The sequence below is a fragment of the Martes martes genome (assembly GCF_963455335.1).
Source record: "Martes martes genome assembly, chromosome: 5".
Lineage (NCBI taxonomy): Eukaryota > Metazoa > Chordata > Mammalia > Carnivora > Mustelidae > Martes > Martes martes.
The window spans coordinates 68786771-68810248 of NC_137892.1; the positions used below are offsets into that span (position 1 = coordinate 68786771).

A 23478-nucleotide genomic window follows, 5' to 3' on the forward strand; every position below is an offset into this window, starting at 1 on the left:
ACTTCCCCAAGTGAGACCAGATGGTGGTCTAAGCTGAGACCCATTCAGTGGTAAAGGAGGAGGATTTGGGGAGCTCTTTGAGAGGTAGAAACAATAAAATGTTTGGGGCAATTGCATGTCTGGGTAAAGAACAAAGAGTCACAAGGACACCGGGGTTTCTGGGCTGAGCAAGTATGGGGAACGTGGTTGCTGAGAGCAGGACCAAGTGCAACCCACCTCGGCCCACCCACAGGAACGCCTGAGGGCTCCAGGGAGATTGGAGTGCCCTCCAACGCCTGTGTGTTTAACTGGAACAGGACCTTTACCTTTATGGACTTAACTCAATTGTGACACTGATCATCCATCAGTAATAATCTCTGGATGAACCTTGAGGACACGATGCTAAGTGAAATAAGCCAGACACAAATGGATAAGTATTTTGTGACTTCACTTACATAAAATACCTAGAACAGACAAATTCATAGAGACGGAAAGCAGAATAGTGTTGCTAGGGGCTGGGGAAGGGGAAAAATGGGGAGTTAGTGTTTAAGGGGTACAGAGTTTCTGTTTGGAATAGTAAGTTCTAGAGCTAGGGGGTGGTGAGGTTTATACAGCAGTGGGTATGTCCTTCATGCCATTGAACTGTATACTTGGGAGTGGTTAAAACAGAAATTTTTAAGTTATATTTTGCCACAAGAACAAAAATGTTTTCAATGTAATCTCAAGTTATCAACCATCCATGTTGATAATTATTCCTCTTTTTTGTCTGGTTAAGCTTGGTTGGGACTGAGGAACTGACAAGTCATCAGAGGCTCAAATGCTCTGTGTAATCCACTGAGAAGTCACAGCAAAGGCAACAGGGCAGAAAGAGATGATTCAGAAAACAGTCTGTGGAGGCAAAATGTCAGCTGCTGTTATGGCCCATTACGTAAAAATAATTTTCCTGCTTCAGCTTTGTGAATGTTTTTGCTCTGATCTCATTTCTATCACCTTGGATACATCTCATTAGAAATTTCTGTTTAAGTACTTTCTGCAGCTAACCTAAAATGAGGCACATACAGAAGTCAAAATAAGGCAAATCTTCACTGGGGCTGTGAACTGTACCTTCAAAAACATTTATACAACCTAAAATTTAAGATTTTAAGTCCACGCAAGAGTCCTGAAATGAAGAGTTGCTCCATTTTGAAATCCCCTGATGTAGCCTCACCCTGTGACACAACCCTCAGCTCAGACTGCACACTGGAATCGCTTAAAGGAACTTTGAAATTTACTGAGACCTGCCTCCTAACCCAAGAGTCTGATTTAGTTATGGGGAGTCCCGCGTGGGCAACAGGATTTTTTTTAAAGATTTTATTTGTTTATTTGACAGAGAGACAGAGATAACAAGCAGGCAGAGAGGCAGGCAGAGAGAGAGGGGGAAGCAGGCTCCCTGCTGAGCAGAGGGCACGATGGGGGGCTCGATCCCAGGACTCTGGGATCATGACCCAAGCCGAAGGCAGAGGCTTTAACCCACTGAGCCACCCAGGTGCCCCACAACAGGATTTTTTTGAAAGCAAATTTCCTCAGGTGATTCTAACTTTCAGCCTTGGCTGTGAACCAGTGACTAAGAAGCCAAGACAAATTCATCCCACCCTGAAAATGAGGGAGAAAGACAAACATATAATGACCTAACCAAAAATATACAAGAGTGATACCATCACCAAAGCAGAAATTGATCTTAGAACTCTAACATTTTAGAGCTAGGAAGAAATTTCAAGACCACTAGAGCCATCGGTGGTTCTCAAAGAATGACCCCTGAACTGTCAGCATCAGCTGGAAACATGTGAGAAATGCAGATTCTGGGGCCCACTCCAGACCAGTAGGATCAGACTCCGAGGTAGAGCCCCAGCAATCAATGTTTTATTTATCTATTTTTCTGGCAATCTGTGTTTTAAGAAGTCTTCCAGGAGATTCTGATAGCAGCTGAATTATAAGAACCATTGTTCTAGAGCAGTGATGGGGAGCTTTTAAAAAAATATCCCACACTCCCCAATGATTCTGATTCAATCATTTTTTAAACCTCTTCAGCAGATTCTAATGTGAAACCAGGGTAGAAAACTAAACAAGTCCCACCCTATATTGAGACCAGGAAAGACCAGCCCAATATGGGACAAGTAGTTAGGACCACCATCTGAATGAGAACCCAAATCCCTCGATAACAAATTGATCTTGATGTCCAGTAAGCAATTCCAGTTCTCTTACTAGGAATACTAAATCTGTTCTAGTATGGATTTAAATTACGACTCAGTTCCAAAACTGCATTGTTCCTTTACTTAGAGTGCTCTGGTCTAGGAACTTGATCCTCTGGTTCTCTTTCCTATATCCCTCATGGTGGATAGAGAAGATCAGAAGACCAGCCACATCAATATCAAGGCAAAGTAAAGATGCCAATATGTCCTAAATTTAAAAAGGAGCCCCACAAGTCCTTGCAAACATCCACAGAATACATGCAATTTGTTAACATTTCAAAAGAGATTATGGACAATGTTTTGCAATGTCCCATTGGTTTCAATGCTGAAAAGTCCTCTTTAAGAACGCTGGCAGTGGGGTGCCTGGGTGGCTCAGTGGGCTAAGCCTCTGCCTTCGGCTCAGGTCATGATCTCAGGGTCCTGGGATCGAGCCCTGCATCGGGCCCTCTGCTCAGCAGGGAGCCTGCTTCCTCCCTCTCTCTCTGCCTGCCTCTCTGTCTGTTTCTGATCTCTGTCTGTCAAAATAATAAATAAAATCTTTTTTTAAAAAATCTTATTTAAGAACGCTGGCAGTAAAGCTTTCATCATAGTTGAAAATGCAGAGGAACTTATTTTAACCTTGGTCTTCAGGACATGCCACCAGTTAGTATTTGGGGCTACAAGCCCTGGAGCCTGACTCTGGCAAGTTTATTTTAAAAGGACTGCTAGAAGAATACAAGATGCCAGGACACCTCACACCTAGAGTCTTAGTAACCAGGGAGGTGTCAGGGCCGTAGAGCGAGAATGAACGAGCGGCCTCTAACACTCCACAGAACAACACAGGGCCGGCTGTCTTCCACGCTTCTCCCTCCGCTCGAGAATCAAACGACTCAAGTGAGCCCGGCCAAGCCCCAATGAAGGGCCCAGCTCTCCGCTAGGAACCTGAGCTCTTTGCTCGACACTCGCCAAGACTGCAGGGAACAGGAGGGGGTAGTTTCCCAAGGAGTATGAGGGGGCATGTACTGAAAGACGATGAATGGGACTGAGCAGGCGAAAATGCTCACTAAGTCACTGACCCGGGGTACACAAGGAGAGGGCCATGCTGTACTTGTTTGTGTAAGTATTAACTGCCCTGTTTACTCTGTGTTCTATCCAAAAGCCAGACACACTGTAGGCCTTCAGTAAATGTCTGGTCACTTTAAAAAAAAAAAAAAAAAAAAGCTGACAAAGTTCAAGAACATCCTCCTGGCAAGTGGTCTCCACCTCAGTCTCACCAAGTCAGCTGGTGCATACTTGTGTGCAGAATAGTAATAATGATAATGACGACAATGATAATGATTTGATGATGATGACAGGGGTGACTGGGTGGCTCAGTTGGTAAAGTGACGACCTCTGGCTCGGGTCATGATCCCAGGATCGAGGGATGGAGTCCCTCGTGGGTCTCCCTGCTCAGTGGAGAATCTACTTCCCCCTTTCCCTCTGCTCCTCCCCCAGCTCTCTTGCTCACTCTCTCTCAATAAGTAAAATCTTTAATCATCATCATCATTCTCAGCATATTGTATTTTTTTATCCAACTTACTTCTTTTTTTTTTTTAAAGATTTTATTGATTCATTTGACAGACAGAGATCACAAGTAGGCAGAGAGGCAGGCAGAGAGAAAGAGGGGGAAGCAGGCTCCCTGCTGAGCAGAGAGCCCGATGCGGGGCTCGATCCCAGGACCCTGGGATCATGACCTGAGCCGAAGGCAGAGGCTTAACCAACGGAGCCACCCAGGCACCCCTTTATCCAACTTACTTCTAACAAGTTGGTCTGGTCTCATTTTCTCTCTAAGTTCTCTATTAGATCCCCACCTTCAAAGACTTTTCCCTGCTTCCAATCCTCACCCCTCTCAGGCCACTTGCCCCACAAGAAGCAGGAAGAAAGCGGAGATGGAAAGAAAACTTGACTAACTGGACAGAGAGAAGGAAACAACTGCAAGGTCAGAGAGGCTGAATTTGGTCCCCGCCCATCTTCCTCAAGTTCACATAGCTTTTTGGTAACAGAACTACGGATTAACTAGCCTTCTCCCCACCTTTTCCCAGTCCTTCCACAACCACGATGCCACCCACGCATTTTGAGTCTTCACAGTTTGTTACTAATGTGACACAGCTACCTACACACAACTTTTAAAAATTAACAAAATCACTAGTTTTCTAAACAATTAACCTCTACTGGAAGTCACCGCAGCATTTGAAAGCACCAGAGTCATTATTACATGCAGCAATAATTATATCTTAAATATATGTTTATAGAACAGAATTTAGCAATATGGGTCTTAAAACTCTCCATATACTTTGATCCAACAATCTCACTTCTAGGGATTTATACCAATAATCACAGATATATATATATATTAATTGTATATATATTTATATATTATATATATTAATTGTAAGAATTAAGAATTAAGAATTGTAAGAATTAAGAATTAAGAATTGTCAGAATTAAGATATGATATATGATATATATATATGTGTGTGTGTGTGTGTGTATATATATATATATATATATATCACTGCAAGTATTTACTGCAGCATTATCTATAATAGTGAGAAGCCAGAAACAACCTAAGTATCCAACAGTAGGGGAGTGGTTAAATCAAATAGGATGTCCATACAACGTAGCATTGTAGCATTGTGCAACATCACAATTGTTGTAGATGAAGCAGCACCTGACATGGAAACATGCTAATACGTTTACAGGACATTAACTATAAATGGAGGTAACAGAGTAACTTTGTGTGTGTGAAAAAAATTTCCACAGATAGGAAAAAAAGAATAGCACAGTCTATACATGAAATTAGTAATAGCGGCTATCTCTGGGTGGTGAAATTATGGAGAATTTTCACTTTCTTCACTGTTTCTAAGTTTTCTTTAAAAAATGATTTTACATTATTGGGGCGCCCAGGTGGCTCAGTGGGTTAAAGCCTCTGCCTTCGGCTTGGGTCATGATCCCAGAGTCCTGGGATCGAGCCCCCCATCGTGCCCTCTGCTCAGCACGGAGCCTGCTTCCTCCTCTTTCTCTGCCTGCTTCTCTGCCTACTTGTGATCTCTGTCTGTCAAATAAATAAATAAAATCTTTTAAAAAAATGATTTTACATTATAAATTATAAAACATTTTCATTACCTTACAACATAGGAGTACAATACTGCTATTGAAAAATGTATAATTCATTTCCTACAGAAACCTCTTGAAAGTAGCCCTAGCATTCCAAAACTCTACCTTTTCATTTAACCTTTTCAATTAACACTTGCTGAATTACACATTAATTTTTTTTAATTCCCCACTTCTAACAAGTAGTTCTGGTCATGTTTTCAGTCAGTTCTGTTATATCACAACCTTCTAAGACTTTGTTCTCCCTCAGACAATTTTTTAAAGATTTTATTTATTTATTGTTTATTTTATTGTTTATTTATTGCTTATTATTAATTTGTTTTTGATTGATTCATTGAGAGAGAGAGACTCTTAAGCAGACTCCATGCAGGACTCAATCTGAAGGCCCTGAGATCATGACTGGAGATTAAATCAAGAGTCGGAATCTTAACCAATTGAGCCACCCAGGCACCCCAACACTTCTCTCTTAACCTAACAAGTAGCACAAACCTGTGATTTGGGTCACCTTTGCGAAAGGAAAAGCAGCCAGACACACTGAAATGCTGGGTGCTACAGAAAACTAAAATTGCCCCTACCCCGTGGTGAACTCTCCTCCTGAATGGATTAAAGGGCTCTCAGAATGCTAACACATACCATGTGTTTGACAGAACACTGAAATCTGTAATCAGAGTTACAAAACAGGCAGGCGACCTATAGAAGCTAAAAAAGACAAGGAAATCGATTTACCCTTCAAAGCCTTTAGAGTGAACACAGCCTGGCCAACCTTTTGATTCTAGACTTCTGACCTCCATAACTAGAACAGAATAGACTTGTATTGTTTTAAGCCATAAAAAAGTTACAAAGCAGGTATCTGGAAGAGTGGCTTTTAAGGAGATATTGAAACCTGACATCCTTCGGTACTTCGGGATAATGAACTAGAGAGAGCAACCACAGGTCCCAATCTGCTCACACCTGTTTCCCCAGTACAATTCATAGCAGGCCATGTTCCCTCCCAAGTATCTCAGAATGGATCATCAATTAGTTTGACTACAGACCTCACCTGGAATGTACGTTTGCCTAGAAAGGTCAAAAGTATAAATTACATTTAGCTCCAAGAGCAACTTTACCCCTAGCATTCTGATTCTACATACAAGAGAATTTCAGACACATTAAGTTTTTTAAAAATATTTTTTTAAGTGTTCAGTGGTACGACTTTTTGTTAAACCAATAAAAACATGTCATTATTAGATACTGATTGTAACTTCTCACATTTGCAAAGAAATGTTATAAATAACCAGAGACCATGATTATCTAGTTCATTCTCCTTCTAAATACTGAATTTCAGAACCAGTAATTAAGATTTGTAAGAAATGGCTTTGGCTAGAATAATAAGCAATCATCCTCCCAAAACACCAACAAACACATTTCAGAACAAACAAGGACTATGTGACCTCTCCCCCCAAAAATCTTAGGAAGTCATGGAAAAACCTGCCATTTACCTACCCCTGTAAATGTCATACGAGCCTCTATAGTTATGCCTTACACATAAGCAAGCACACCTGGCAAATTATAACTTTTACTTGCACATTCAATAACATCTACTGGTAGTATAAAAAATATATATATATTGAATTCTTTTTCCTTGAAAACTGAAAAATACATGTAATTTTATCTTTTATTCTGTAAGTACCTAGAGTAGCTAATTTAGATTAATTAGCTGCATGAGTCTTAAAATTTGAAGTTACTCCTATTATCCTGACTGCAATTCTCATTTATAAGAACTGAAATGGAGAAAAACAAAAACGTTCTCCCTACCAAACAAAAATTTCTGTGAGGTGAATGTGTTAGGTAACCGCACTATAACCATTTCACAATAGGCGTGTATTAAATCACATTGTACCCCTTCAACTTACCTGTGATAGGTCAGTTATGTGTCAGTAAAGCTGGGAGGGGGCAGACGAAAATGCTTCCCATTTTGGTAAAACAATGACTTTTTTTTTAAGATAAACTATGTAACATAATTTAACTATTTTAAGTGTGGTGCTGGTGGTGCTGGTGCTCTTTTTAGAGAAAACAGTTTTTAGAGAGGTAAAAACACTCCTAAAAAAAATCCACCCATCTTTGATTTGTTGATGATTAGTAGCAAAGAACTATTACCTACTCTTGATTAAAAAAAAAATTGTTTTCTGACATGGATGTAAATTTTAACGGAAACTTTAATATTATTTACTATTTTAAAATGCTTACCATGTCCCTTTTTTGGTTCGAAAATGCTCCAGAACAGGGAGGCCAAGGGAGGAACAGGAGAGAGAAGCAGGCCCCTCCACGCTAGTAACCAAGGCAATGCCATTCTGCGAGCGTGGTCTGCGACCACCACCACATGAGATCATCTCCACACCTGTGGGCCAGAATCTTGTTTATCAAGAGGCCTTAACTGTGTTCAGATGGTCTCAGCAACTCCTTACTCTCCGAAGGCTATGTTCTTGAAATGGCTCCCGCTACAGGAACAGTGGGCGGAGCGGGGGGAGGGACTTTCCAAGGAAAAGGGAGGGGACGTCCTCTCAATGACCTCGTCCAACATCCTGAAAATGCGGCCTATCTCTGAACTGTGAGCATTTACCTGTACACATGTCAAAAAATTAAACTGATTTCTGACACACAAATGCTGCCTATATTGAACATCACACACAATGTTTGAAATATTAATTTTATTAGGAAAGCACTGGATAGTTGTATTAGATGATACAATCAATCACTTCATTGTAATGTGGTCTGAAGACATCAATTAAAATCTGGCTTTTCTCATCCATTCAACAAACATGTAAGCACCTACAAGTGCTAGGGACTAGAGATGCAGGCTAAACGGGACATCCTTGCTCTCAGAGAGCTTCCACTCTAGCAGGAGGCCAATATTAAAGAAATATTTATGTTTCTCATATATATGTTACACAGAGAAAGTGGCTGGTGCTTTACAAGAGGACATAGTATCTAATCCAGCCCAGGGGAGTCAAACAGACAAAAAGGTAAGTGTTTAAGGTAAGGTAGAATGGTACCGGCAGAGGGAACTCTGGGTGGTGGACCCCAAGGTGGGAAGGACTCTATAGGTTCAAGGAATAAGAAATCTAGAAGAGCTGGAGCATTCGAGCATGAGGAAGAGTCATAGCTGAGACAGAAGAAGGGATGTGATGATCGTGGTCCTACAGAGCATGAGGGGTCTGGTACTTCTATAGGAAACCAGTGAGACATTTAAGCAAGGGAGGAACATACCAGATGCACACTTAGAATGGTCATCTTCATCTCACAGTACGAGAGAGGCAGTACTAGCTAAGAGTGGATGCAGGAGACCACTTCTAAAGCCCATGGTAGTGAAAGACAAAAATAAGGGGGAATTCAAGAGATAGGAGGCAAAATCAATGGACCTTGATGATTGAATCTGAGGTTCCTATAAGACCATCGGTGCAGACATCCAGTAGACCTGATAAGATATACAGGTCTGGAGCTCAGGGAGAACAGTGTCGATGCAGGAATCATCCACATTCAGACAGCAACCGAAGCCATAAGGGCTGAAATGACCTGATGAGAATAAACCAAACCATGAGGAACACCTACATTTAAGAATGAAGAGAGGGCCAAGGGCTGAGGAGAGGAAATGGGGAGTTTCATAACAGAGTTTCAGTTTGGAAGGATGAAAAGTTCTGGAGCTGGACAGTGGCCCGGTTGCATAGCCGTGTGACTGGATTTCATGCCACAGAACTGTGCAGCTAAAAATGGTTAAAATGGTACATTTTATGTTATATATATATTTTACCACAATTTTTTAAAAAGAATGAGGAGATACGTTTGTGTTATTTTTGTATCTTTCAGAATCAGAATCTATTTATGTTTTACTAATGAAAAATCAGGACAAATGGAGAAGGGGGTGGGAGAGAAACGTGTGGAGGAAAAGGGCCTGGCAAAGGAGACAGAACAAAATGGGCCAAAGAGTTTGCTAGAAAACCTAGAGTTACAGTCTGGAAGCTAAGGATAGCACTGCTAGGAACAAGTGTTCAACTGCTCTTCGTGAGAATTCAGTCCAGTAACATCGGGAAAGAACCCACTGGCTTCAGCAACATGGAGGCCAACCTTGGAGAGGGCTGTTGGCAGTGGAAGTCAGTGAGGAGAGGGATGAAGAGAGATGGGGAGGAAAGGGAGCCCCCCCCCCGCCCCCGAGCAGACAGCAGCAAGTCTGACTGTTAGGGGAAGGAGCAGGATGGTGGCTGAGAGGCAAAGTAATAGATGCTTTTAAAAGCTGTGTGTGTTAAAATAGCATCATGCATAATCACCAAAGCAATCATTTCGGTGGAAAAACAACTTTCTGTGAACAACCTCAATCATCCCTGGAATTTATAGGTTAGGGAACTTTTCACACTACATGTGGGTTAAAAAGGCTAACTAAGTTATTCTCTTCATTTTATGGATTGTAAATCTGGGCCGCAGAAAAATTTCTCTAAGAAAATGGACAAAGAATTAAAATACATCAAACAAATATCCTCACTTTTTTTTAAGGTAGAAAAGTAAAATGCACTGTGTTCAGGAAACAATTCCACTGTAACAGCCACATGTTGGGAAAGTCTAAAATTTTAAGGCTACTAGGACATCCATTTTTGGTGCACGTCCCATGGAAGATGCTTTGGATTCTAGTTACATCCTCAGGATGCCAAAGTCAGTCTTCTGGATTGGTGCGTTGAGCGCCGCACTAAGACTGAGACCCAGGACCAGTCTGGTGTCTGCCGGGTCAATAATCCCATCATCCCACAGCCTGGTAAAAGAACAAAACATAACTCATTAGGAATCCATCACCAAACAACCATTTACACAATTTACATCCAGAAACACTAAGGTTTTTCTTCAGGTCCTAGAGGAATCTACTGCTGAGCTCCCATGTACTACTTTCTCACAACTGAAACCGCCTTCAAAGGAGGGGAAAGGAGAGAGAAAAATGATAGGACTTTCATCCCAGGCCCTCACAGAACGTTAGAGTGAGCTATGGCTTTGGGAACTGTTTCAAGAAACCTCAGAATACTCCTTGATTTTAAAATATTTTACATATTCCAGGAAAATGTCTCCTGTTCCTCTTCTGCCAAACCAACTGCACAAGTTGATGTGTTCCTGTTATTAATACGGAAAGGCCCAGGAACCCAGGTAATCTCAAACCAAAGTCTCTACCGGAAAAGGTGTATTCCCCCAAACTCCCATGCTTTTAAGAAATAATGACAATTACTGAAGAGACTTCACCACATTTGGCTAATAAAATACCTTCAATATAAGTCCTTTATTTTTTGCTACAATAGGAAAGTAAGTAATTGCTTTAAGCTGCTTACAAAAGAAACTCTGAAGTAGGAATGTGTTTGCTTTTCACCGACAACCTCAATTTTATAAAGAAAAATGAATGAGAAATACTATTTTTTAAAGGTCATTAGTAGGTGGCAGTTCGGCTTTCTTTAAACAAACTGCCTGCAGTATCTGGACAAGAGCATCAATTATTAAACCATACTTATATCGACAGACCATGAATCAAATCTTTGCTCATAAAACATTCATAATAGGGACCCTGAAGTATCAACAGCCAATAAGGGAAGGCCACCCTTGTCATGCATAACCAGGTCAATTGATTACACTCCCTTCTGCAGCCAACGGCAGAAGAGTCCAGGGAGCACAGTGATGCCAGGGCCTCCTTCATGATGGCCATGAATAAGACCGCTTCAGGTAAGAAGCACTAATCAAACACCTGAAAAAGTCTGGACAGCAAAAAGAAGTGAGCAGAAGAAAATGGGCATGCTGCACCTGTAAGAGGAAGGATTAAGAGAAACACAGAAGGTCAGAGCAGTGATAAAAAAAAGGGTTCTCTGAAAAGACAGGTCCAACCATGGCAGAGATGAAACGGACCACAGAAGCTTCTTGTTAAGCTGAGATTTACTAAACCTGGCTTGAAAATCCTTTCATCTTGGAAAGAAAATTGCTGTCCCCCTGCCACCAAGTGTTTCAACAGAAGAGTTACGTATCCGCAGATTAACAGAAAAACCTTTGTGTCTTACAATATTTATTTCCGAAGATAAATCTATCTGGGCCATATGTTCTCCTGCCCTGAATACAGTCCATTTAAATAATAACGCTGATGTAAGCATGAAAATAATAAGGGGTTCGGTCTTTTTCAAAAGATGACTTAGCCAGGGCTGAAAAACTTATTAATGGCTCACTATTTTTCAAAGTTTAATATTTCAACTGTCCTTGTGAATTTCACTCACAATCTTACAGAGAAGCTTTAAAAAACTGGAGATGAGCTTACAATTTATTATTTTCTCTTAAACATTTTTTTTAGGGTTTTCTATTTCCTCTTTGCTTTTACTGGCTACTACAGAAGTCTGTTTAAGTGATGGTAAACAAGACAATGTTTCTGTCTCCAAGACTATAAAATACTTTGGTCTTAACTCAATGAATCAATGACCCACAACAACAAAATATACCTGCAAACTTGCTGGCGAAAATATGTATTAATGAGAAGAGAAAGGGGCTTTTTAAAGATGCCAAGTAGTGTTCTTTTTATTCTGAAATAATTATGGTCTTGAAAATAGGTATGTTCCGCCCTTATACCCCCAGTGCTAGGAGCAGCGCCTGTCCCAGAAGTTGTGTTTGGATGACTGAATGGATTCTAATTTGTTATTTTCTTCTCTCCTTCCTCTCCAGTTTGCCTTCACCAGTAAATGACATAAATCACAGCGTAACCTAATTTTAAAAGACACAAATAGTTATTTGCTTTATTCCATCTGCCCAAGGGATAAGAGGAGGATAGGAAGCTTAGATTATTCTTCCAAATGAAGAACATTAAAGTTGCTGAAAACAGAGGTCTGAAGGCACACACACCAGCCCGTCTCCAGCCTGGGCAGGCCATGATCATTTATTACCTCATTAGGCGGGGTAAGAAACAAACAGAACCAAGAGCTGCAACGGCGTGTGAGGTGATTACTTGGTGTTGACACAGAGACCCTGGCTGTGAGTAATCTCCTTCGGAATGCACACGCACACTTGTCAGCAATGCCAACGAGTGTCCAGCCAATCTCATGTTCAAAACGGGGTAAACAGCAAATAGTCAAAGAGAGTGGAATGACAGGAATCCACATGTTGAAGCAAAAATGGTAAAAGAACAAATTCCTGAGAACGACACAGCCAGGTAACCCTTAACTCTTCAACTTTTCAGCCCCTGTAGGCCCAGACACTTCCCCTATAATCGGGATAAGGAAGAAAGAGGGGAGGGTTGCGGAATCAAGACCAATGGTGGTGGGTGCAAAGCCCAGCCTGGAAGTAAGGGGTGATATTTCAGCAGACATTCCCATTATAGAGATAACAATACAAAATTCAGTGTGTCTGAACGTTCTGCTGTGGTTCCCATGAAAGCTGGACCAACCCAACAGCCCAGATCTCTGTAAGGCTGCCGCCCACACAGCCCAGATTGAGCGCATGAGGGAGGTGGTCATTCCCTGGTTCCCACCTTGCACTGGAATAGTAAGGGTCTCCCTCTTCTTCAAACCTCTTAATGATGGGCTCTTTTAAGGCTGCTTCATCAGCACTGGAGAACTGAAAGAAAAAAGGACCATGAGTAAGTCCACTGCAGTAAAACAAGAGATCCACTCAAGAGAACTCACAAATAAAGGGGCAAGCATTTCATGAGTAATGATGTTACAACCAACATCTTCATGGTGATATAAGAGCAATTACAAGAGATGCTTTCACACACATGATCTCACTTGAGATGGGAGTGCCACGCCGGTGCGCCATTACACCTCCCTTATCAGAGACATCCTGAAACTGTTCAGTATAAGGTTCAAAACCAAGGGTATCATCGTGTAATCTAGCAGGGTCCAACAACGGATGTGAACTATACAGTGTAATGAAAGGGTAACCTCATATTTAGCAGCTTCTGCTGAAGGTGGACAAGTAGGGAATTTTCATTCAAAAGAGCCAAATTCAAAAAATTTTAAACCTTAAAGGGGTAAAACAAGAACCACAACTTGAATAAACTCAAATAGCTGAGAGATGTCTTACCCTAATTAAAAACTTGGTGGCTCGCCCACCAGTATTGCCAGAAACAAGTGATAATTCAGGTGTAAAAATCTTTATACAAACTAATTTTGAAAGCCTGAAAAGTATTTTCAACTTAAAAAGTATTTCAGGGGCGCCTGGGTAGCTCAGTCATTAAGCATCTGCCTTCGACTCAGGTCATGATCCCAGGGTCCTGGGATCGAGCCCCACATCGGGCTCCCTGCTTCTCCCTTTCCCACTCCCCCTGCTTGTGTTCTCTCTCTCGCTGTGTCTCTGTCAAATAAATAAATAAAATCTTTGAAAAAAAAAAGGTATTTCAATCCAAAAACAAATGACTTATTTCAAATAAATTCAACCTTCTTTTATGTACTTTCAAGTTTAATATTATTTTATGTCAAGAATTTGGAGGGAGGAGGCGCCTGGGTGGCTCGGTGGGTTAAGCCTCTGCCTTCGGCTCAGGTCATGATCTCAGGGTCCTGGGATCAAAACCCGCATCAGGCTCTCTGCTCAGCGGGGAGGCTGCTTCCCCCCTACCACCACCCTGCCCCACCTGCTTCTCTGCCTACCTGTGATCTCTGTCAAATAAATCGATAAAATCTTAAAAAAAAAAAAAAGAATTTGGAGCAAGAACCACTAAAATCCTGTACTTTCCTTTCATATATAAAAACAGACAAATCCATGGATCTGTATGTCACATTAACCAAAGAACAACTATCTAGTAAGAGACCACTGAGTTAAGGGGTAAGTCTTCAAAATATCAGGTAGAGGGGCAGGTGTCTCTCCTCTGAGCCTGCGTGGCTGAGCTGTTTAAACGTCTGACTTTTTTTTTTTTAATAGTTTTGGTGGTTTTTTTTTTTTTAGATTTTATTTATTTATTTGACAGAGAGAGAAATCACAAGTAAGCAGAGAGGAGGCAGGCAGAGAGAGAGAGGGGGAAGCAGGCTCCCCGCCAAACCAAGAGCCCAATGCGGGGCTCGATCCCAGGACCCTGAGATCATGACCTAAGCCGAAGGCAGAGGCTTAACCCACTGAGCCACCCAGGTGCCCCTAAACGTCTGACTCTTGATTTTGACTGGGGTCATGGTCTCAGGATTGTGAGACTGAGCTCCACGGGGGCTTCCTACTCATCGTGGAGTCAGCTTGAGGATTCTCTCCCTCGCCCTCCCCACCCTCCTGATACACACTCTCTCCCTCTCTAAATAAATACATAAAATCTTTAAAAATATATGTATCTGGTAGAATTTCATACCCCTGCCACCCCTAACATACACACACAAATAAACCTTTCATTTAGCTTTATTACAAATAGGTACTGAAGTGAATATGAAACCTCAGTTTTAGGTGTGCTGAGTTCCTGCTGCTTGGAAAAGACAATTTAGAACATGGGGCACGCATGGGAAGCATTCAGGGAGGTAGGGCCCGCCCTCCACGCTTCTCTTATCCCCGTCCCACCAACTAGACAGCTGACCAGATGACCCCATGGCAAGAAAGTGAGCCTTCAAGGCAAGGCCTCCTCCATGTTATGCCCTGTTATGATACAACAGCGCACCTGAACAATTTCAAGAACATGCACTAGTCATCTGAAGGCTTGGTGCTTACACAAAATAGTCGTTCATAAGTTCTCAGTAATAAAATTAGCGAAGGGGCATCTGGGTGGCTCCGTCAATTAAGCCTCCAACTCCTGATCTGGGCTCAAGTCATCATCCCAGGGTCATGGAATTGAGCCCTGAGTCAGACTCCACACTCGGCAGAGAAGCTGCCGAGATTCTCTCTCTCCCCCTGCCCCGCCACCACTCCCGTGCGGCTCCCCTCACCCACTCACGCACGCATGCACTCTCTCTCTCACAAAAAGAAAGAAAAAAAACTAATGCAAAACTTCGGAGGAATCTCTGAGACACACACAAAAGGATCCACTTTAAAAACCTGCAGTGAAGAATCTGTCTTGATAAATTACCTTGTTGTTCACTCAACCCTTAGACTGTGAGTCGTCAGCCCCCAGAATGTCAGCTCTGCAAGGGGCAAGAACTACATTTTTTCTGAGTCATGTAAATTTTCTCTGGAGCTTGGGAGCACTCTGTACCCCGTGGAGTCCTTTTTTGTTTGATGTTACTGATGAGACGTAAAAAATAATCACTTCCAGTGCCCCTTATTAACATCCAGCAAAACTAAAAAGCAGCTACTTGCTGATTTGCCTTTCATCAAGCAGCCAGTGACCTCTCTGTTTTCCTCCACTTATCCCTGCACAGTATAATGGTATTCATTTCTCAATTAGATGACTGAGCCCTCCCACTCAAAGCCAATCTGAGGAGAAACTGAAAAAAAAAAAAAATTCTGCTGCTTTCAGTCCTAAAATCACATTTCTTTAAATCACATTTCTTTAAATCTCACTAACCGCAAATGACAAAGAAACCAAGTATCTTTATGTCTCGGGCCCTCACAGGCATAGTTTCCGAAGCGTTATCTTGGAGATTTGGAAAAATTACAAGAAGGGACCTCAAATTACATGGCTTTAAGAAGAGGGACAGAGCATATGCAAATCGATATTGCTCGAAGTCAGCATCTTCTAAGTGAAGCCAGGCCCTGGGGTGAGACCCTGACCTATGAACACTGAGGGGTTCTGGGTGCACTGCTCCCTGCCTCCAGAATGTTCAGTGGTAAAAGCCAAACTGGAGAAGCAGAAGAAATGACATTTACTTGTTTCCCTTCACGTGCTCTTTGGTCCTTTGCTACTGTGGCCAACACACTGGCTGCCTGCTCTCCTCCCATCACCGAGATGCGAGCGTTCGGCCACAGGTAGAGGAATCTTGGGCTATGGGGGGAGAAAAGAAAAAATGATCAAGTTAATTCACTGTACAACACAGAGATTTTCACAGACTTGTGTTTATCTTCTAAATTAGTAGTTCTTCATTCTAGCTGTGCATTACTAGGGGATTTTTTTTTTTTAAACCATGCTCAAAACCCACCCCAGGCTAATCTTCAGAGGTGTGGCCTGAACCAAGTAGGATTTCTAAGTTCTCCAGGTGATTGTGATGTGTTCGGATAAATTTTATTTTTCCATCTCATCTCAATTTACTTGGCCTAGAAACATACAAAATATCCCCTTATTACCTGTGCTCATGTCCTGTTTTCCATTCCTGATATAAAATAAAGTCTTGCTGCTTTACTTTTTAGTTTTACTAGGAGATTATAAGTTTGTTAACCTTTTTAAACCAAACAACTTTTTTTTTTTTTTATATCTACTATACATGTTCCTCAAAGCAAGACTTTGGCTGCAGCACACAAGTTATGACATGTAGTATTTTCGTTATCAGCCATTTCAAAATATTTCCTGATTCCCATTGTGGATATCTTCCAAGTAGCATGTTTCGCCTTAAACTTCATTTCACTCCTCCAGATGATACAAATTATGGCATCACTGATCAAGATGTGCGAATGACATTCTGTGTTTCAAATAAACCCATAACGAGCGGACCACTTATAATTAGACTCGAAGTGTGATTCTTTCAGAGAAAACCATGACAACCACCTACCTATATGCTCTGCCACACATCCCATAGTTTCCAGCCCCGTAAGACCCCCCAATGATGATGGTTATTTTAGGCACTTTGGCACAGGCTACAGCAGCCACCATCTTGGCACCATCCTTGGCAATCCCTTCAGCTTCATATTCTCTACCAACCATAAATCCTAAAAGAAAGGAAAGAGAAAAACCCTCTGGATGATGAGATTTATGTGCAGAAGTCAAGCCCAACACGGTATTTGAAGGACATCCTGCCAACTATATTTTACTATAAGGCCTCTCACTGTAACAACATATTTATATGTGAAATATATCTCCCAAAAAGTGTGCTTTAAAAGATCAAATAAAATTGCTCCTAATCACTTCTAAAATTTCCCTTAGAATGGGTCATCTGGATGCACACAAAGATCTTCAAGTGAGATAAAGATGCAAGAAACTTATCTTCAAGAAATGCTCTCAGAACAGCAATGTGGTGATGAAAGCAAGTGAGCCGGCAAGCTAAAGACAAAGGGCTGTGGCGAGCCCAGCTGTGAGGCCTCCAGTACTCACGGACCTGCTTCAATACAGAAACTGCTCCTTCTGAAATGCTGCTTTACACCTCTGAGGAAATAAAGACGACGGTTTCATAGATGCTAAGAGCCCCTGCCAGTGACTCAATAGCAAGGTGGAAAAATTTTCCACAATTACAGGTTTCCTCTACTACCTCAAGCTCCCAGCTCTACTGAAAATGCTCTGCTCTCATACTGGGCCTTCTGGGCCTTTGGCGAATTCCTCCTTCCCTCACAAAACCCAAGTCAGGCTTCATGTGGCTCCCTCCCCACCCATGGACTCACTTGCCTGACTATCACCATTTTTGCTTTGCAAGTCCCCAGCCATGGAGTCATCCGATTCCACTCAGTTTCTATGAGATGCCTATATGAGCTACGGATACAGTGGTACTCTCGCTGGGCATGATGTGCTTCCCTGGGACCCCTCTGAGCAGGGCCCTCACATAGCTCAGAGCTCCCCTTTCTGCCTTGTCCTGACTCCATGAAACCTTCTACAGTAGCCATCTCAAGGATCAGCTATCTTCAAGCTCTGCTTCCTCACCCAGGAACCCACCACCTCTCTAGTCCCTGTAGATGACTCCGCCTTGAGAAAGATTTTGCCACCTCACTTGTCTTTCTCTAATTCTTCCCAGCACTAGGAACAACATAATCGTGCTCCCTTCCTTCCTCTACTCTCATCTCTATGAAAGAAATCAGAGTTACTTGAAGACTGTCCCTGAGCCTTCTTCTCTTCTCTAGGGGTGTTCTTATCTCTTCCCACAGCTTTAAATAACATCCCCATATTCTGACGATGTCTACATTTTCACCTGCAGCTAACACATGTCTTCTGTGCTCAAGATTTATTCAACTGCCTTCTGTGTACATACCTCCATGAATGTCACAACAAGTCCCTCAAATGCAAGGTTGCAAAACCAAACCCAACCTCAGCTCTCTACCCCCACCCAAACAGACACCAAAAACCAAAAATGTAGGTCTATCTTTCAGAAAGAAGGTTCGCTCTATTGGTGGTTAAGAAACCATGAACCATTATTAGAAACAAGGTCCCAGGACTAGTGAAGCCTCAGAATCCTTTTTAGCTGCCCTATTACCACACCTGCCGCATAGGACCCCCTCAGGCTGCTGTCTGGATAGAACGCCTCTCAAAACTCATCTAACCAAGTATCATAAACTTAAGAGCAGCACCAGATAAACATGTCTTAGCAACAGGGCTATTTAAAGCCCTGCTGCCCACCATGAGCCAAACTCCTTTTTCTTGTGAAGGCTTGCTTGATTCTAACAACTAATTAAGAGCCCTCCTTCCTTTGACCCTGAAATAACCACGGTCACTTAGAAGATGGGGTGGGGGGCGGTTTTCAGCTAACCAACATATCTAAGTGCAACATACAATATAAATAGTAGAATCCTAGAATTCTAAGAAAAAGAAATCTACCATCATAAAAAAAACCTTAAAAATCATTGCATCCACCCTATTATGATCATCGGTGAAACATGAAATTCAGAGAGATGATACTGAGCATGCCATTCTTTGTGGAGTGTAAACTCAAATCCTCAGACTCCTGTTCAGGAGTGAAAAGGAGTGAATAGACCTTTTATAATATGTCGCTTCGGGCAGAATTAACTACACAGGAAAAGATGAGGGAAAGGGCGAACCATAGCATGTGCTCGAAATCCTTTAAGGAAAACAAAGTGCTAGCAAACAGACGATGGGTCAGACGACACCTTCAGAGTGAGATCAGAGAGTGTTCCTGGTAGAGAACACTGTCCTGCTGCTGGAGGGGCAGGTATGCGTGTGGACGGGCAAAGGGAGGCCATGTGACCGTGATATGTGGAACTCAGAAACTGCTTCATCCAAATATGGATAAACTTCTCATCTATTTGATTCATGAAGGGTTAACCCTTACCCTACAAAGAGTATCCACTAGACCGTTCCTCTATGACAGAAGTGTTCTAGGTCTATACTGTCCAATCCTGGAGTCATACTGGACAGTGCAGCTCTGGAATAATGCAACAAAACTGATTAAGCTATTTTCTTACCTGTAATGTTTTGAAGGAACAGCAGAGGAATATTCCTTTGGCAGCACATCTGGATGAAGTGAGCCCCCTAACAGCAAAGAAGATAATCTTTTTAAAGAGGGGGTAAGGAATCTGCACCCATCGTGCGTCCTACAAACACCATAGTTGGGTCATGTTAAGAATGAGTGCCCTGTGCTTAGCTAGTAACAACACACCATGTGGACCGACGGCCAACGGGACATGTGACTGTGCTTGTAGCGCGTTTGTTTTGCAGTTGCCTGTGTGATCACCAGCACACAGCTGGAGGGGTGAAGTCAATCACTAACATGCGGAACAGCAAGTGACACTCAAGAAACGAAGAGAAGAACTGCTTGTCAGTGGGAATTCCTGAGCATAAGATAATTCCTTAGTTTTCCACTTTAAGAGAAAACAGAATATAAACACCTCACAAGTACTCTCATAGTTTTAGGCTATGTACGTGTCATCCACAGCATTTATAATTCATGTATCTTATAAGAACTTTTTAAAACACTGGATATTTCTTTATTAACATGTAATGTATTAAACATATAATGTATTAAAACACTGGATTTTTTAAATAGTGCTCTAGTTGGGATGCCTGTGTAGCTCAGTTAAGCGTCTGCCTTTGGCTCAGGTTGTGATCCCAGAGTCCTGGGATCGAGTCCCACATCAGGTTCCCTGTTCAGCGGGGAGCCTGGTTCTCCTTCTGCCTGCTGCTCCCCCCGCTTGCACTCATTGTCTCACTCTCTAACAAATAAATAAATAAAATCTTAAAAAAATTAAAATAAAAATAAAACAAAAATAGTGCTCTAGATAAAACAGGTTAATGTAAACCTTCATAAAAACTGTTCAAGCACTAACACAACACACACACACACACATGTTCACATGCATGTACATAATGTTCTGCCTGCTAAGGCATCTGGTTAAATATTTAAAAGCTTTTATCTAATAAACTTTCATCCAAAAAAAAAAAAAACTTTCATCCATTACTTGGCCTTCAAAGCCAATTATGTTTAAATTAAAATGGAAAATCTTGAAACATGTTTAACAGTACTTGCCTTTTTTGCAGACTCAGAAAAGAGAACTCCATTATTTCCAACGATACCTATAGGGTATCCAAATATTCTAGCAAATCCTCAAAAGAAAATTGAAAAAAATATTTATGTATTTCAGAGGGCTTTTAACTCACAGCTAATATACAGTTATACATTCCTTAACTTCAGATGAAAGGTTAAAATGTGGAGATTTTGTCCAGGGTACAGAACAGTTTCGGTCACAGTGTTTTATTTCGAAGGTATCGGGAGTCTGGGTGTTGTGCTTCCTTGAGTGCACTCCGTGTAAAGTTGTCACTTGTCTGACTGGTTGGTTTGGTTAGATGATGGGGTTAGAGTGTCACCCATTCATTCCTGTAGTGTATGTCCAAGTGCCCTACTAGGTATCAGACAGAGGATCTTCTGAAATGGAACGAATCACAGATGGAGAGCCCTTAAAAGGCCCACGTTCAGAGCTCTCCACCAGTTTCAGGTGACTGGCTTGCCTGAAAATGCCTGTGGCGATGACAAGCCCTCAAGGTAAAGGGGATAAACTCAGCAAAAGCAGACTTGCTTTCAAAAGCAGGAACACAGTCAAGCCTGGGGGTTGTGAGTTTCCAGTAACAAACACAGCTAAGCTGAGAAGAATGGCTCTCACCACCACTCCTGCTCCCATTGCAAACACCCACCATCCATACAGACATAACGGAGAAGTAAGGGAGAGGGAAAGGAAGGATAAGACTATGTGAGGGAGACACCTGAGGTAATTTCAGGAGGTTTTTGCAAACCTGAAAAACTTGGCTAGAGAGAGCTTCCCAAGAGTGAACTTCAACAAGCCTGCGTAGGACTCTAAACAGGTGTCAAAGACTTGGAACCCAAGTCAATGAACTGTGCTTGTTGAAGTGGGTCCAAGAAAGCACGCGACCAAAGTGCCCAGAACTGGACTCTGTCTTCAAGCTCAAGACGCACAGGCCGCTGCTGAGATATCTCTAGCAGGTGCTCGAAAAATCGTTGAAGATAAATTAATGAGTAAGACAAATCGTTGAAGATAAATTAATGAATGAGACAGACAGAATGTCAACCTACTGATACACCAGAACACTAAACGGTTAAAATTTGTTTTACTCTGGCTTTGCCTTGATTTTCTTGGTCTTTCAGTCCTAAAACCCCAGCCAGAAGCCTAGGCTATCCATCTTAAATGGCACTGCCACTTACAGAGGGAAATGCAGAAGGGTGACCATCCCCAGAGGTTGAGCAATCCACTCAGAGTTCAGCCTCATCCCACAAAAACAGCTAGGAACCTAGCACATCTCTCAGCAGTGTGGTACTAACCGTAAGGTATATTGCCCCGTGAGCTATTTAGAGTTTCAGCCCTAGCCTGGCCTGGGATCTCCAGGCACAGCACCAGATAAGTAGGCCACATACCCTACCATATTAGGGACACAGAGGAAGTACCTTCACCAAATTCACCAATTTGGTGAAGTACCTTCACCAAATTCCTTCAGGCCAAACAGGAAAGCAAAATGTCCAAGAAACTACTAGGGCCTACATAAGGCAAGTGCACAGGCAGGAGGAAACTCTTCAGAGGGGTCAGAGAACCTGATCCTCAGAAAAATCTGTCCTTCTCCCTCTCCCCAATACTTCCCCCTCTCACCAGCCCCAATGCCCCTCTTCTCTTTCTCAAATCCCTTTCCTTTCCCCAGTCTTAGCTGAATTCCAGTACAGTCAGAAACGGATAGAGGAGCTTGTATATCCTTAGTATCCTAGGGGACAAAGGTACCACAAGTCTTTTAGCAAGTATGGGGCAAATTCATAAAAAGAGATGACCAGAACAGCCCATCTGTCTTTGGAGAAAGAAGCAGAAAACAGCTCTGACTTGTTTCAAACTGCTGCACAAGAGGTTACATCCTGAACTATTTGGTCACAAATCCTGAATATATATCAAACAAAAAGCTCTTAATCACTTAAACACCTCAATACAAAAACATAAATTCCACTCCCTTTTGTGAACCCTTTTGTTGCTCATAAATCAAACCAGAAGAAAAGTGTGATTCATCCTTAAGCCTCAACGTATATTTGCAATTTGGATTTTTATAGTGAGTTCTATTTTTTTTTTTTTACTCTGATATGTTGTCTTCAGGTGACTTACTATATTTTCTAGCTTTCAAAAGACCAAATAAAATTCACAGAATTCATTTTGTCATTTGTTCAAGACAGATTATTATGGGTCTAGCATCTAAGTTTCAAATACTTTTCTTCAAAAGCCTATAAACTCAACACTTCAGATGAACAAATGAACTTTTATAAACAGCCTTATTTTGTTTTTTTCAGATTTGGTTTTCTATCCTGTATTCTCAATCTAGTATTTACATGATTCAACATTAGACCTACACAGAGGCTACGAGAAGGTGTAACACACTTAATGTCCTTCTAGGAGGCTTAACACCATATAAAACCTGCTAGCAGAACTAAAGACTACAGAACCATGGAAACAGTGCTGAAGTTTTCAAAATTATTACAAATTATCCAGAGGAGCAAAAAGAACTACAAATATTTCTGCTAACTTTGCTTTGATAAGAAGCTTTTTAAGAGAGGGAGAGAGAAGTGGGGTAAGGAGCAGATAGAGAGGGAGGGAGAGAATCTTAAGCAGGCTCCATGCCCAGTGTAGAGCCTGACATGGGGCTTGATCCCATGACCCTGAGATCATGACCTGAGCCAAAATCAAGAGATACTTAACCGAATGAGCCACCCAGGCACCCCAATAAGAAGCTTTTTATAAAGCGAAGACCACCAAGTCGCAGACAAGGGCCTTTACTACAGCATCTAGCCGTCATCGTTGCAAACCCCGGGTCTATAAAACCATTCAGCTACACATGACCTTCACAAAACAACTTTTGAATATAGACCCACACACCTGTACCACTTTAAGTAACAAAGTTCATGTGAAG

The 23478-nt window shown here is 41.9% G+C and overlaps 1 protein-coding gene across 2 annotated transcripts in view; it reads right to left on the minus strand.

The window, feature by feature from the left end:
• Positions 1-8009: 8009 nt before the first annotated feature.
• The window catches only part of MCCC2 (methylcrotonyl-CoA carboxylase subunit 2), a 67227-nt gene continuing 51758 nt past the window's right edge, over positions 8010-23478 (minus strand). For both annotated transcript variants that reach the window (XM_080803639.1, XM_080803638.1), the window contains 6 exons: positions 20558-20634; positions 19497-19563; positions 16925-17081; positions 16089-16203; positions 12844-12929; positions 8010-10116 (listed from right to left, as the gene is read on the minus strand). In XM_080803639.1, the coding sequence (XP_080659765.1) occupies positions 9999-10116; positions 12844-12929; positions 16089-16203; positions 16925-17081; positions 19497-19563; positions 20558-20634 (620 nt within the window). In that variant the 3' untranslated portion in view covers positions 8010-9998. The remainder of the gene's footprint in view (positions 10117-12843; positions 12930-16088; positions 16204-16924; positions 17082-19496; positions 19564-20557; positions 20635-23478) is intronic.